We start from the raw sequence: 15130 nt of genomic DNA, 5'->3' as shown, positions 1-15130 counted from the left end.
CACGGGCGGGGGGGGGGGGCGGTGGACATCCCCAACGTGACGTCATCACGTCGGGGATGCCCCATCCCATCCAGGAACACCCCCAAAGTCCCCTGCTGGGAGTGGAAGATGGACTTGGCAACCCTGGTGCATGACTGTCACCCAGTAAGTTTCTATGGCAGAGTGGGGAATTTGAACCTGGGTCTCCATGATCTTAGGCCAACACTCTGTCCACTACACCAAACTTTTTCCAAAACCTGTTTTGCTCTCATCGTTTTGGAAAGGATGCAGTTCAAGCGTGTTAGTAGCCCATCTGAAAGGATTGCTCTGCATTTCTCTCCCCTGCAAAGGTCCTGCCTGCATTGGCACTATTTTTCACCAATGGAATGTGGCTCAAAAATGATGGTCACAGTCACAGAACAGACCGCAAAAAGAAGAAACTGAGGTAACAGCGCTAGAAAATATTTCAATAAACTATCACAAAATATATACAAAAATGTGTACAAAAATTATATAAATGCACAAGGCAGTTGAAAATGGTGTGACGATGGTCTCCGGAATGTTCTATTGTTTCGATACTATTCTTCTTCCGAAAGTGGATGAAAGCATACAGCGACTCTTGGTCTGTCATTTCAACAAGTAGGTATCAAAAATTTCATTATTATTCACCGATGTCTCATAACTTAGTTGCAAGAAATTCTCTGAAAGAATGTTCCTAGGGCATTATACAAGCACTTTGCCGTATGCTTTCATCCACTTTCGGAAGAAGAATAGTATCGAAACGATAGAACATCCCGGAGACCATCGTCACACCATTTTCAACTGCCTTGTGCATTTATATGATTTTTGTACACATTTTTGTATATATTTTGTGATTGTTTATTGAAATATTTTCTAGCGCTGTTACCTCACAGTTTCTTCTTTTTGCGGACTATTTTTCACCAGCCAGTTCTTTGTGGGTGTCATTTCCCCAACTTTCCCCCCCATGACACAGCACTGGAGGGTTTTTGAGAGCTATAATGGCAATAATGTTGTAGCGTTATCATGTTATAACTCGGTAATAGTCTATTGTCACTTATCTATTTCAATTCCAAATTTTAATACAGTGTTATTGTACTATAGCACATGCATGAAGAAAACAAAAACAATAAAGGGGCAGCAAGTTGCAACAGCAGCTCTGATGACCATGTCAGTGTTCCCTCTAAGCTGAGTTAGTGTGAGCTAGCTCACAGTTTTTTAGCCTCCAGCTCAGATGTTTTTGTCTCCGCTCAGAAAGGATGGCTCCAGAGCAGACTAATTTATACAGCAGCCAAATTGCTTGCTCACAACTTTAATGCCAGTCGCTCACAAAGTGGAATTTTTGCTCACAAGACTCCACAGCATAGAGGGAGTATTGGACCATGTCACTGAGAACCCATATGGTTGCACATGTGGAAGGGATAAACTGAGGTGAAAGTTAGAGGAGACTGTGCCAAAAGCTGCACCAACAAATGCAACATTGCCATTGTGCATTCCTCTGTATTTTCAGTGATGGTGAAATTAGTGAGGACACCGTGTGGCAGCAGCCTCAGAAAGTTTATCATGGCCCCGGTCACACGGGCAGGAAAATGATGATGTGCATACGGAGAAGGGGTTTACTCCGCAGCAAAATAATGCGCAGTTGCGTGATCAGATGTCCCGTCGAGGTCCCATGTTTAGGGGGAAGGTGCCGATCACACGACCATCCTGCAGCGTGGCAAAGAAGCGGCGCGGCGCGATCACACCAGCAATCACTAGGCGCCACTTCCGTGGCAAATGGGATGTGTTTTTTTTTTTAACTGAAGTTTGTGCATACACATGACTGAACAATTGTATCTGCACATCCGAAGGCGGGTGGTGGGCTTACCGGAGAGGACGACAGACGCTTCCGGACCCCAACAGAGCTCCGAGGCATAGCCAATGGAGGGGGAGGCGGGCCCGCTCGTCACAGCCGCTCTAACTGCCTGCGCGACAGTGGCCATAGCGACCCTCCAGAGGCGGCAAGCCTGGCTGCAGTGGGAGGGGGCCTCTTTGTGCGCATGCACCGTTGGACGCTTGTGCGCATCCTGTGGAGACTTGGGGGGGGAAAACCTGTTCACAACGGGATATGGGCGGGCGCCGGATGCCACGGGATTCCACCGGAAACGCAATCAGGCACCCGCCCTTGCCCCGTGGTTTCCGGAAACTAGTACCTCGGAGGTACTAGTTTTTTACCCCACATCTTCGGCGGGAAGCCTTGGGTTCGCCATGGGAGCTCTACGCTTCCCAGATGTGGTGGTGTGATCGCGCCCGGAAAATCCACCTATCTTCCATCTCTGTAGCGTGGCTAATGTTCCGTGTGACCGCAGCCCATGATTGTTATATTTTTATTTATATTGGTAGATTCAGGTGGGTAGCCATGTTGGTCTGAAGCAATAGACCAGAGGTGTCGAACTCATCTGTTATGAGAGCTGAATCTGGCATAAATGTCACTTTGTCAGGGCGGGGCCACGTGTGCCATAAAATGTAATGCCAGATAGCGGAGATATAAACTGTATAAAGGACAGCAGCTGGCAAGCTCTGAGTTGTTGTATCCTCACCGCAAGGCCTCATGGGCTGGGAGGGGGGTGCAAAGGAAAACTCATATTGGTGGACTGGAGAGCCAGCAGTGCAGCACTGGGCAAGACACACACTGCTTGACTGCCGCAGACGAGGCTGTTCTGCCATGCTGAAGCCACAATCGGAGTGGCTCCACCCACTCCCCCCCCCCGAGCAATCTCCTGTTCCCTCCCTTGGACTGGTTGCTCGTGGCCTGCATAGGGGCCTGAACAGGCCGGTTCCGGCCCCCAGACCTCATATTTGACACCCCTGCAACAGAACGAAGTTTGAGTGCAGTGGCACCTTTTAGACCAACAAAGTTTAATTCGGGGTATATGCTTTTATGTGCCTGCACACTTCTTCAGATACACTGAAACAGATTTCTTCAAGCCTTACATATAGGTGGGGGGGGTTTTAGTTGCCAGGAATGGCTAGTTAGAGTCAAGGACTGAGTACCATAGATGTTGATGGTACCCAGTTTTCCCTCTCTCTACTTTATCCCTTCATCCAGTTCTGCATCTCCCATGGCTGTATTTTCACTTGGATTTCTCACAGTTTTCTCAGACTTCATAGGCTCATCCTTGAGCTTCTGATGTCTGCTCCTCCTTCCATCCCTTCCTCTCCTCACACCCTTCCCAGAGCCACTGATAACCTCTCCCTCTGGTACACAGCAGGGAGAGACTCTTCTCTCTCCCTGACTCCTCATCTTCTGCATCTCACGAGTCACGTCACTTCTCCCTTTACAATAAAGTACCACCCTGCCTCTCTACCTTGGCAAATAGCACCTCCAGAGAGAGATTTTACACAGGGGGGTGGGGTTGGGGGCAGTGTTCCCTCTAAGCTGAGTTAGTGTGAGGTAGCTCACATTTTTTAGCCCCCGGCTGACCCATTTTTGCCTTAGCTCAGGAAGGATGGCTCCAGAGCAAACTAATGTATGTAGTAGCCAAATCGCCGACTCACAACATTAATACCAGTAGCTCACGAAATAGAATTTTTGCTCACAAGACTCCACAGCTTAGAGGGAACATTGGTTGGTGGTATTAGTCAGTGCTGCATTCCTGTCCAAATGGCCCCTCCACCCCAATGTCTGCTACTTATAGACGTTTAAAGAGATAGGAGAGTTGATCCCCCCCCCCGACTCTGTTCACATTACTAGGATTGGATGGTGCTCCTTCCCCTACCACATCCAGGAGAAATAGGGGCAGACGACAACCCTTGCGCCCCTGTACCCCCTGCCCAAGCTGTGCTGTGATGCCAGTCTCTGGTTTCATTGGCAGGAGAGGGCGGCCAAGTGGAGGACTCCGGACGGGCTGATGGATGGGCTGACAACAAATGGGGTGCTGGTGATGCACCCCAATGGCGGCTTCAGTGAGGACTCCACGCCGGGCGTGTGGCGCGAGATCTCTGTGTGTGGGAACGTGTATGCCTTGCGCGACAGTCGCTCTGCACAGCAGCGGGGGAAGCTGGTATGTTGGAAGAGGAGGGGGAAGGAAGTGGTGGGAGGAGGGCCTGTTTCAGATAAAAAAGACCCCCCCCCCCAGTCCCTTCCTCTAACATTGGCCACTTCAGGTTTTGGGATATGAAATCTGGCTCTGAACAGTCCTGGGTCTCAGGGGAATCTGTTGAGAAAGCAGCCTGTCTGCAGTGCACGTGTCTGCCGGCTTACCTGAAGGCCATAATTGGATTTCCCCTGTTCTTTTAAAAGGTAAGCTGCAGCTGGGAGAGCTGGGGGATTCTATCATTTTCCTCTCACCATCTCCCCAATGCAAATGTCCCCTTCTCTCAAGCTCCTGTTTTCTGGGGGGAGGTGGGTATCCATATGTTACCTATGTGTTTTCCTTAAATAGACGCCAAAAGGAGAGGCAATTGAGATTGGAAAAGGGCACGTGGGGGGAAATGGTTTAGCCTGCCGCATCCACCTGGTGCCGTGGCCCTGGTCTAAATCCCCATTTCCATCTTGCTGCTGTAGATATATTTTCCTTTACCATTCAGGAGATCTTCTCTTGAGTAGTTGAGCCTGCAGGGGGAGAGGAAGAGTTCCAGGCCTGGCCTAAGACAGGGATCTGCAATAGGGTTCCCAGCAGGCCTTAAGAAAAATGCCCTGTCGCTTTGTGTCTGTGCTAAGTGCTGTCAAGTCGCTTCTGACTAATGATGTGCTATCATCAACAGCCTTGCTGAGGTCTTGCAAACTGAGGGCCCTTGTGGCTTCCGTGATTGAGTCAATCCATCTCATGTTGGGTCTTCCTCTTTTCCTGCTGCCTTCAACTTTTCCTAGCATTATTATCTTTTCCAGTGCCTCCTGGCTTCTCATAATGTGACCAAAGTACAATTGTTGTTGTTGTTCAGTCGCACAGTCGAGTCCGACTCTTCGCAACCCCATGGACCACATCACACCAGGCCCTCCTGTCATCTGTCATCCTCCAGAGTTTGCTCAACTTCATGTTTGTTGCCTCGATAAACCTGTCTAACCATCTCCTCCTTTGACGTCCCCTTCTTTGACCTTCAGTCTTTCCTAGCATCAGGGTCTTCTCCAGTGAGTGCTCCCTTTTCATTTGGTGGCCAAAGTATTTGAGCTTCAGCTTCAGTATCTGGCCTTCCAGGCAGGGGTCATTTGGGGGGGGGGACGCCATCCCCCCGGGTGAGGTGCGGGAGGGCGGGGCCTGGAGCTCCCTGCTGGTGCCCGCTGGAGGTCGCCGCCGGCTGTGGGGAGGACACACTTCAGGTGATGTCAGGGGGTGTGGCATATGCTAATGAGTTATGCTAATGAGTCCCCCTAGCTCTTTTTCTACGAAATGACCCCTGCTTCCAGGGAACACTCAGTTTAGTCATTTTAGCTTCTAGGGAGAGTTCAAGCTTTATTTGATCAATAACCCACGTATTTGTGTTTTTGGCAGTCCACAATATCCATAAAATTCTCCTCCAGTTCAAAGGAATCAACTCTCTTCCTGTCAGCTTTTTTCACTGTCCAGTGTCCAGCTGTCACACCCATACATGGTGTGGCATGAATTAACTTGATCTTGGTCACCAGTGACACATCTTTACACTTAAGGATCTTTTCCGGCTTCTTCATGGCTGCCCTCCCCAGTCTCAATCTTGTTACGTAAGAACACAAGGGAAGCCAATGTTGGATCAGGCCAGTGGCCCATCCAGCCCAACACTCTGTCACACACACAGTGGCCAAAAATACCAGGTGCCATCAGGAGGTCCACCAGTGGGACCAGGACATTAGAAGCCCTCCCACTGTTGCCCCCCCCCGCACCAAGAATACAGAGCATTCCTTGCCCCAGACTGAGAGTTCCTATCTATACCTTGTGGCTAATAGCCACTGATGGACCTCTGCTCCATATGCTTATCCAATACCCTCCTGAAGCCATCCATACTTGTAGACGCCGCCACCTGCTGCAGCAGTGAATTCCATGTGTTAATTACTCTTTGGGTGAAGAAGTACTTCCTTTTATCCGTTCTAACCTGACTGCTCAACAATTTCATCGAGTGCCCACAAGTTCTTGTATTGTGAGAAAGGGAGAAAAGTACTTCTTTCTCTACCTGCTCTTTCCCATGCATAATCTTGTACACCTCCTTCTGATTTCTTGGTTGCAGTCTCCCTTTTGTTTGATGATGGAGCCAAGGAATAGGAAATCTGTAACCATTTCCTGTCCCTCTAATAGAGGCTTGGTGGTAGAAAATGCTGTCAAGTCATAGCTGACATGGCAACCCCATGGAGTTTTCAAGGCAGGAAACTTCAGTGGTGGCTTACCATTGCCTGCCTTTGCGTCACAACCCTGGTACTCCTTGAAGGTCTCCCATCCAAATAGAAGCCCCTCCCCCACCACAGCACTGTCCCGATTCAAATTGGGCGTTTGCAGCACTTGAGCAATTGGCTCCCTGCAGCTACTGTACAGCTGCAAAAAATGCAAGCTGGGTCACAAGAACCCAGACCCAACTTGTTGCAAAAAAAATGTAACATTGTTTGAACCTTAAAATCCTTTAAGTGAAGCTGCTGGTGGCTGAACCTGGGCCTTCCTGCCTGCAGAGCAATTGCTCAACCATCAGGGCACAGCCACACCTACATAAAGTCATTTTAAAAAATTAAATTTTATTTTAGAATTTTTTAAATGAGCAATAAAAATACCAGGGAAATAAAGAAAGGGGGGGGAGAAAAAAGAAATTGACAATATCAATGAAACTTTTGTATTTCTTGAGGACAAAGACAGATACAATTACAAAGCTGATACTTAGTCTAATATTATGGTTACTTACTCTTAAATTGTAACAAGATTAAAACAAAACCGTCATACTTTTATATTATCTAAAATTCTCCTTAATCTTCAAATCCCCATATCATAATTTTATTTTTCCCCCTTTCATGCAGAAAGTCAATAAGAGGTTTCCAGTTAAGCAAAAATGTAACTATAGTCTTTTCTCTAACCAAAGAAGTGAGTTTAGCCATTCTTGCCAATTCTAGCATCTTCATCAACCATTCTTCTACTGGGGGTAGTATCAAAGTTTTCCATTTCTGTGCATATAATAATCTCACTCTGCCATAATCATATGTAAAAACAAAGTTCTATGGCTATTTTCCAATTGTTTGTCCATCAATCCTAAAGGAAAAGCTGCTGGTTTTTTTTAAAAAAAATATCTTTGGGGGGGGGGGACTTTGTTACAAGTCCACCACATATGGCAAAATGTCCCTTCATGTTGAGACCACATTTCTAACATTGATTCAAACTATTTTTATAGATTTTAGCTAGTTTATCTGGAGACATATATCAATGGTACATCATTTTATAAAAGTTCTTTTTAAGGTTAGAACTTAGTGTAAATTTAAGCCCCTTCAACCACATCCTTTCCCATTGTTCCTTTTGTATATTATATCCAAAATTCTTAGCCCATTTTGTCATACATTCTTTCACCTGTTCTTCCTCAGTTTCATATTTCAGCAAAAGTTTATACAGCAATAATGTGTTTATCATTTGTACATAATTCAGTTTCAAATACAGTCTTAATTTCTTCTAACCCAGACAATATTTTATCTAATTTAAATCTTTCTAACAGTTGTGCATAAAAAATTGACAATTGTATCCTTCTCTCAACAAGTCTTCTCTGATTTCATTTTACACTCTCCCTGGGAGAAGTCCTGTATATCACGATAAGTCAACCATTTATGTTCAATTAACCTTTCACGTCTATAAAATGCTTCTTGTGTCAAAAGCCACAAAGGTGTTTTTGGTCATAACCTAGATTTTAAAATATCCCATATCCTCAAGATGCACGTCTAATGTAGTGTTTTTTTTTAAGTCCACGTTGACCTTAGTTTTTTCATACCACAAATAACCATGGTACCCAAATCTCAAATTGTGACCTTCCAATTCTAATAACCTGTCGATTTCAAGAACAACCAATCTTTCATCCAAACTAAGCGACAGGCAGCAAAGTATAATTTCAAATCAGGTAAACTCTGTCCTCCTCTTTCTTTTACATCTTTTAAAATCTTACATTTGATATATGCTTTTTTTCCCCTTGCCAAACAAATTTAGACATATTTTTCTGCCATTGTTTAAGTGGTACATCAGATGTCAACACTGACATAGTCTGAAACAGAAAAGCTGGGGTTTCCTGCATGCAGAGCAATTGCTTAACCACTAGGGCACAGCCACACCTAGGGTGCGGTCACACGCCAGATAAAGGGGGGGGGAGGAAGGCTATTTCCGCCGGAGGAATTTGACCCACAGTTGCACAATCACACCTCCCTTTGAAGCTGTGGGCGCAGTCCGTCAGTGTGTGATAAGACACAACTGTGGATGAGTTGGGTTTTTTGTGCTGTTTGTTTCCCATGCGCTTAAATGAGGAATCAGTAAGAACATAAGAACATAAGAGATGCCAATGTTGGATCAGGCCAAAGACCCATCCAGTCCAACACTCTGTATCACACAGTGGCCAGAAATACCAGTGCCATCAGGAGGTCCAGCAGTGGGGCCAGTGAATCACACCTCCACCCTGAGGGCTCCCTATGGAGTTTGCGATGATGCGTATACTGCGAAGGGGGGGGAAATAATGGCACGGAGTCCGGATGGCCTGATCAGACCATCCCGACGCCATGAGCGCACGCTGGAGCGATCAGACATGGGAAAGTCTGTCCATGGCCCATCACAACCCGTTTACTACCAGATTTCCCCCGGTGTCTTTTAACTCCACTTCTGCAGTGAAGCAGAACGGGTTGCCAATGGCTGTGGGGCGCTTCCCAGTCGTCGTCGAATTGTGCCCTTTAAATTCGCCTGGCATTTGTGCCTATGTCGGGTCTAATTGTGCGTATGATCACGGCCCTAAGGAGCGCTTTCATACATGCTTAATAATGCAGTTTCAATCCCCTTCCGTGACCATTTGCAAGTGGATTTTGCAATTTTACACAGTAAAATCCAGTTGTAAAGTGCATTGAAAGTGGATTGAAAGTGCATTATTTAGTGTGTGTGTGAAAGCGCCTCTATATAAACAGAGCAATCCTAAGCAGGCCTACTCAGAATCCAACTGAAGCTTACTCAGTGGGGTTTACTCCCAGGAAAGTGTTCTTAGGATTGCACTGCAAATCTAATTGCACTGTAAGCAAACCTGCTAGGCACACGGAGCAACAGGGTAGCGCACGGTTAGCGTGGCAGGCCCTCCTCCGAATATAGCAGAGCATCATTGCCAGAGGACAGGAGCAGATGTGTTTTCTGACTCCCTCTTTCTCTCCTTCCTGCCAGGTGGAATCAGAGTCCAACGTGCTCCAAGACGGCTCACTCATTGATCTCTGTGGCGCCACCCTCCTGTGGCGGACGTCGGAGGGGCTCCTGCGCACGCCGACACTGCAGCAGCTGGAGGCCCTGCGCCAGGAGATCAACGCTGCCCGGCCCCAGTGCCCAGTGGGCTTTAGCACGCTGGCATTTCCCAGCCTGGCACAGAGGGGCGTGGTGGAGAAGAAGCAGCCATGGGTCTATGTCAACTGCGGCCACGTCCATGGGTTCCACAACTGGGGCTTCCGCAAGGAGAAAGGGGGCCTGGAACGAGAGTGCCCCATGTGCCGGCGCTCTGGGCCCTACGTGCCTCTGTGGCTGGGCTGCGAGGCGGGGCTCTACCTGGACGCCGGGCGCCCCACCCACGCCTTCTGCCCCTGTGGCCACGTCTGCTCTGCCAAGACTGTGCAGTACTGGGCACAGATCCCTCTGCCCCATGGCACCCACGCCTTCCACGCTGCCTGCCCTTTCTGCGGCACCTGGCTGACGGGCCAGCAGGGGTTCGTCCGTCTCATCTTCCAGGGGCCTCTCGACTGAGCTGGGGGGTGGGGGGACAGGATGGAGGGAGATTAAAAATAAACAGCAACATCTGGGAACAATTTCGTCCTTTGGGGACCGTATGTGGCTGTGTGATTTACTGAAAACACCCATCCCTGGGACAGGAGTACACAGCACCTTTGGGTTGCTGTCCAGTGTCCATTCTAGACCACTTTTCCCACATCTGTTCCCATAAAGTGCCTTCATATCTATCAATTAATTTATAGATCTGCCCAAGGAGACATTGCCTCCTACCAGCTTTCTGCTGGCTGGAGTACATCATTCCTACCTTCCATTCCCCCAGTAGCTTTTTTTCTTTTCTTTGAAGCTGGAAAAGACTACAGCAGGTTTCAGGGAACCCACATAGGGCAAGAAATACAGTGGAAAGATGGCAGGGGGCTGCACTCAGAATTGGGAAAGAATGCCCCATCTCTATCAGCAGACGGCTGGTAGGATCCAGCCTTATATATTTTGAGTGCTTATTAGCCTAGTAGCTCAGCCTGGCCTGATCTCTTCAAAGCTCTGAAGCTAAACAGGGTCAGCCATAGTCAGTAGTTGGATGGAAGAGAGAGAGACTGGATTTGTACCCCAGCCTTCACTACCCAAAGGAGCCTCAGAGCAGCTTTTTCATGGGAGACCATGAAATAAGATCAGAGTTGCTATGCAGAGGAAGGCAATGGCAAACCACCTCTGCTCATCTCGTGCCTTGAAAACCCCATGGTCCTGGGGTCATGATGTGACAGCTGTGATGTTCCCTCTAAGCTGTGGAGTCTTGTGAGCAAAAATTCTACTTTGTGAGCTACTGGCATTAAAGCTGTGAGCGAGTGATTTGCCTGCTGCATAAATTAGCTTGCTCTGGAGCCAGCCTCCCTGAGCGGAGACAAAAATGTGTGAGCCAGAGGCTAAAAAACTGTGAGCTAGCTCACACTAACTCAGCTTAGAGGGAACAGTGACTTTGATGGCACACAATTAATTATAGGTCTTGACCTAGATGTCCAGGCTAGCTTGATCTCATCAGATCTTGGAAGCTAAGCAGGGTTGATACTTGGATGGGAGACCACCAAGGGAGACTGGGGCAGGCAATGGCAAGCCACCTTCACTCATCTCTTGCTGTGAAAACCTCATGGTCCTCCTGGGTTTGCCATGAATCAGTTGGGACTTGATGGCAATGCATGGGCACATTTTGGCTGCACTGATGGTCTACATTTTACCCAGGATTAGAAGGGCCTGTGGCGCGGAGGTACAGCGTATCAGAAAGTCCCAGGTTCAAACCCGAGTGCTTCTGCTTGAAGAAAGACCTCAAGCAGCGAGGCTGAACCAGAGAGACCGACTGAGGCACTGTCATTCATGCAGTGGGAATGCACCTCCAGAGAGGCTGGCCCCTGCTTTTCTCCTGTGTCTATAGCAGCAGTATGCCATTTAAAAAAAAATTAGCAAGCAAAACTTTTTCTGTTGTGGAGAGAAAATGATAAGACGTGTTTATTCTGCTTAATTTCTTTTGTTGGGCTGAGGTTAAAGACACAGGGATAAAACCACTAAAAAAAGTGGAAAGGTACCCCCAAAAAAAGTCTTCTACCAAGGGTTGCCAGATCTGGGTTGGAAAATACCTGGAGACTTTGGGGGTGGAGCCTGGGGAAGGAGGGGTTTGGGAAGGGGAGGGACCTCAGCATGGTATGATGCCATAGAGTCTACCTTCTAAAGCAGCCATTTTCTCCAGGGGAGCTGATCTCTGTCAGCTGGAGATGAGTTGTAAAAGTGGGAGATCCCCAGGCCCCACCTGGAGGCTGGCAACCCTACTTCTACCTAGGACTGCCAACTATCAAAATGGGGCCTGGAGTTTTCATAAAATCACAACTGATATCCAGACTACAGAGATCAGTTGCCCAGGAGAAAAGGGCAGCTTCAGAGGGCAGACTCTATGGTACAGCATAGATTCTAGGTGGAATCCTTCCCCAAATCCACAGGCACTCCCCCCCAAAAAAAATCTCTAGGAACATCCCAGGCTGGATTTGGCAACCCAGCTTCTGCCATTGGACCTGCAGGTAGGGCTGCCGCCTCTTTAAGCCGGCCCTGGGTTGGAGGGGCTCCCGCATCTTATTTCTCAGGGCCCCCTACCCCCAGGAGCAGCATTTCCAGGAGATCAGTGGGATGGGGGAGGCAGGAAAGTTCCATTCTGCCTTTCAAAATTTTATCCAACACTATGTATTTATTTACTTAAAAGAGACTTATGCATTGCTTTTTAATAAAGGAATTCAGAAAGTGGTTGGCAAAGGTTAGAACCCAAAAGGAGAGCCAGTTTGGTGTAGTGGTTAAGTGCGCGGACTCTAATCTGGGAGAACCGGGTTTGATTCCCCACTCCTCCACTTGCACCTGGCTGGATGACGTTGGGCAAGCCGTAGTTCTGACAAGAGCTGTTCTTGAAAAAGAGCAGTTTCTGTCAAGAGCTCTCTCAGCCCCACCTATCTCACAAGGTGTCTGTTGTGGGGAGGGGAAGGGAAAGGAGTTTGTAAGCCACTCTGAGACTCCCTTGGGTAGTGAAGGGCGGGGTATAAACCCAATCTCTTCTTCTTCTTCTTAATCAGCAACTTAAAAGAGAAACAGAATGAAAACCGCATCTGCGGAAGCGCAGTGAAAATGCAAGCCCTGGTCGCCAAAAAGACATGCTAATGGGTAGTTGTCCCATTTACTGATGTTAGTAGATGATCTCCATGGCATGATTTTTGCAGATCAAAACCAGAGCAACCCCCCCCCCCCCAGGCCAGTTAGCAACTCTAATTTCAGGGGAAGATTTGGTAGTCACAGGCAAACAATTTTATTGGGGAGGATTTGTCCTGTTTGTGACCAGACTTTTAGTTAAAAAAAAAAACAAACACCAAGGGAACTTCAGGTTAGAACACCAGTTGAAAACCACAGCTTCATACTTTCTCTTCTACTGAATGGTTAGGGTTACCAGCTCTGGGTTGTGCAATTTTAGGAGATTTGGGATGTGGACTCTGGGGAAGGCAGGGATTGGGAAGGGGAGGGATCTCAGTGGGGTATAATGCCATCGAGTCCACCTTCCAAAGTGTCTATTCTCTCCAGGGGATCTCATCTCTCTCACCTGGAGACCAGATGTAATCCCGGGAGATCTCCAGCCACCACCTGGAGACCAAACATGAGAGATCACGGGAGGAAGTGGAATTCCAAAAACAATATCCGTGACAAAAATAACGAAGAGTCGATAAAGATAAGTTGCAAAAACATTTACTGTAGTCATTCTGTAGAAAATTTTCTTCTATTATCATCACTCACACGCAACAAATACTGCACAATGTAAACAATTCATTTCACAATATTTGCTTTCACATGGTGAAGACCTTGGGTTCTGTTATTAGAGAGTCAACATGGAATGCGTCCTTCAAGAGTTGATAAGTAGTAATTGATAAGAATTGGGATTGCTACACGCTCAGATAAAACAAATATTGTGAAATGAATTGTTTACATTGCACAGTGTTTGTTGCGTGTGAGCGATAATAGAAGGAAAATTTCTACAGAATTACAGTAAATGTTTTTGCAACTTATCTTTAATGACTCTTCATTTGTTTTGTCGCAGATATTGTTTTTGGAATTCCACCACCTGGAGACTGGCAACCCTAAGAATGGTGAATAGTTAGGGGCAGCTTTTGGATGGCTTGCTTTGGAGGAGATTGCACAGGGGACTTAAAAAGCCTTTTAGCGCATTGTATGTAATTACAAGCATGCAGGCTACATCAGTCTTATGGGGGCCTTGAACTAAGTTCATGGAGAGGCTGGCATAGTCTGAAAGCATCATGGGCACCCACCGAGGAGGCCTAAACCAGCTCTTTGCCAGCCTTGTTTTTCTTTTAAGCTGCTTTCAGCCCTCACTGGACACAGATCTCCAGCCAAACCTGGTTTCAACCACCCAGGCAGAAGGCTATGATGCATTCCAAGGGCCTACAGCAGCCAGTAGCCCATTGGGCTCCCTATCAATGGCCAAAGTTGCAGGGAAGGGCCACTGTACACAGCAGGACACACACCACTTCAAGCAGCTTTCTTATACCATTGACCTCAGCCTTTCCTCTCCATCACAGGCCAACCGGTGGCTGAAGGAAGGAGAAGCTTTGGTTCAGGTCCTTCTACTTCCTCAGGTGGCTGTACTGTGTGATGGGGGGAGGTCCCTGGAGCTCACCTCTGAATGGCATGCCGCTAAACATGTCACTGCCCTGACACGGATAGCCCAGGCTAGCCTGATCTTGTCGGACCTCGGAAACGAAGCTGTGTCTGCCCCAGCTAGTAAATGGATGGGAGACCTCCAAGGAATACCAGGGTTGTGACGTGGAGGCAGGCGATGGCAAACCACCTCTGAATGTCTCTTACCTTTAAAACCCTACTGAGGTCGCCATAAGTCAGATGTGTCTGGACGGCAAAGGACAAAACAACAAAACATGTCACTGGGTTGCTTTAGTCCTCCCTACACAGACATTAAGGCATATGAGATCTCTGAGGTCCTTGGAGAGTCCTGACTCCCCGGGCAACCCAGGAGTCAGTTGGCAAACTGGATCAGATGGGTGTCTATTGCTCCCACTTTGCCACTGGCTGGGTCTAAACCCACCCTAAATGCAAACCAGTACTTCCCATCCAAGTTTATTTGTGGATGCAGAGCTACTTAAATATCATTAATGTTAGTGCTTGGATCAGAGAATAAGAAGCCCAGAATTGCATGCAAATAGGGGAGTAGGCTTGAGAACCAATTTAAGCCTGGCACAATCTTAGGGATGCCAGCTTCCGTGTGGGATTGAAGGATCTCCCAGAATTATAGCTCAGCTCCAGACTACAGAGATCAGTTCCCCTAGAGAAAACGGTTGCTTTGGAGGGTGGACTCTATAGCATTGTACCCCACTGAGGTCCCTGTCCTCCCCAGACTCCACCCCCAAATCTCCAGGAATTTCCCAATTTAGAACTGGCAACCCTATGAATCCAGGCTTGGTGGGCAGGGGTTATCTCCTCTGTCATGATTTCACTTATTGAAACTGAGCTCACTGTGTGCTTTTATTAGTCTTGGAAGTGAATGGGGCACTGTGATCCACCTAATCCAATTATGGGTCTTCCAGTATCTCATTTACTTTGCACATGTGGGTGGCCTAATCTCACTCAATCCTCCTGTCAAGGGAGTCCTGGAGTTCATCAGCCTGGAAGTCTTTTGCCCTCTGCCCTTAAGAGAGGGTTGCCAAGCTCCAGGTTGGGCCTGG

The 15130-nt window shown here is 47.7% G+C and overlaps 1 protein-coding gene across 1 annotated transcript in view; it reads left to right on the top strand.

Annotated features, from left to right (window-relative positions):
• PELI3 (pellino E3 ubiquitin protein ligase family member 3) overlaps positions 1-9922 on the top strand; it is a 19134-nt gene extending 9212 nt beyond the window's left edge. The window contains exons 5-6 of the mRNA XM_015416868.1: positions 3852-4040; positions 9315-9922. Of these exons, the coding sequence (XP_015272354.1) occupies positions 3852-4040; positions 9315-9881 (756 nt within the window). The 3' untranslated portion in view covers positions 9882-9922. The remainder of the gene's footprint in view (positions 1-3851; positions 4041-9314) is intronic.
• The last annotated feature ends 5208 nt before the right edge of the window (positions 9923-15130 follow it).

This window comes from Gekko japonicus, unplaced genomic scaffold (assembly GCF_001447785.1).
Source record: "Gekko japonicus isolate JY-2015 unplaced genomic scaffold, Gekko_japonicus_V1.1 scaffold278, whole genome shotgun sequence".
NCBI classification, from domain to species: domain Eukaryota; kingdom Metazoa; phylum Chordata; class Lepidosauria; order Squamata; family Gekkonidae; genus Gekko; species Gekko japonicus.
Note: the sequence above shows the minus strand (reverse complement) of the source record. Positions and strands in the feature narration are given on the sequence as shown.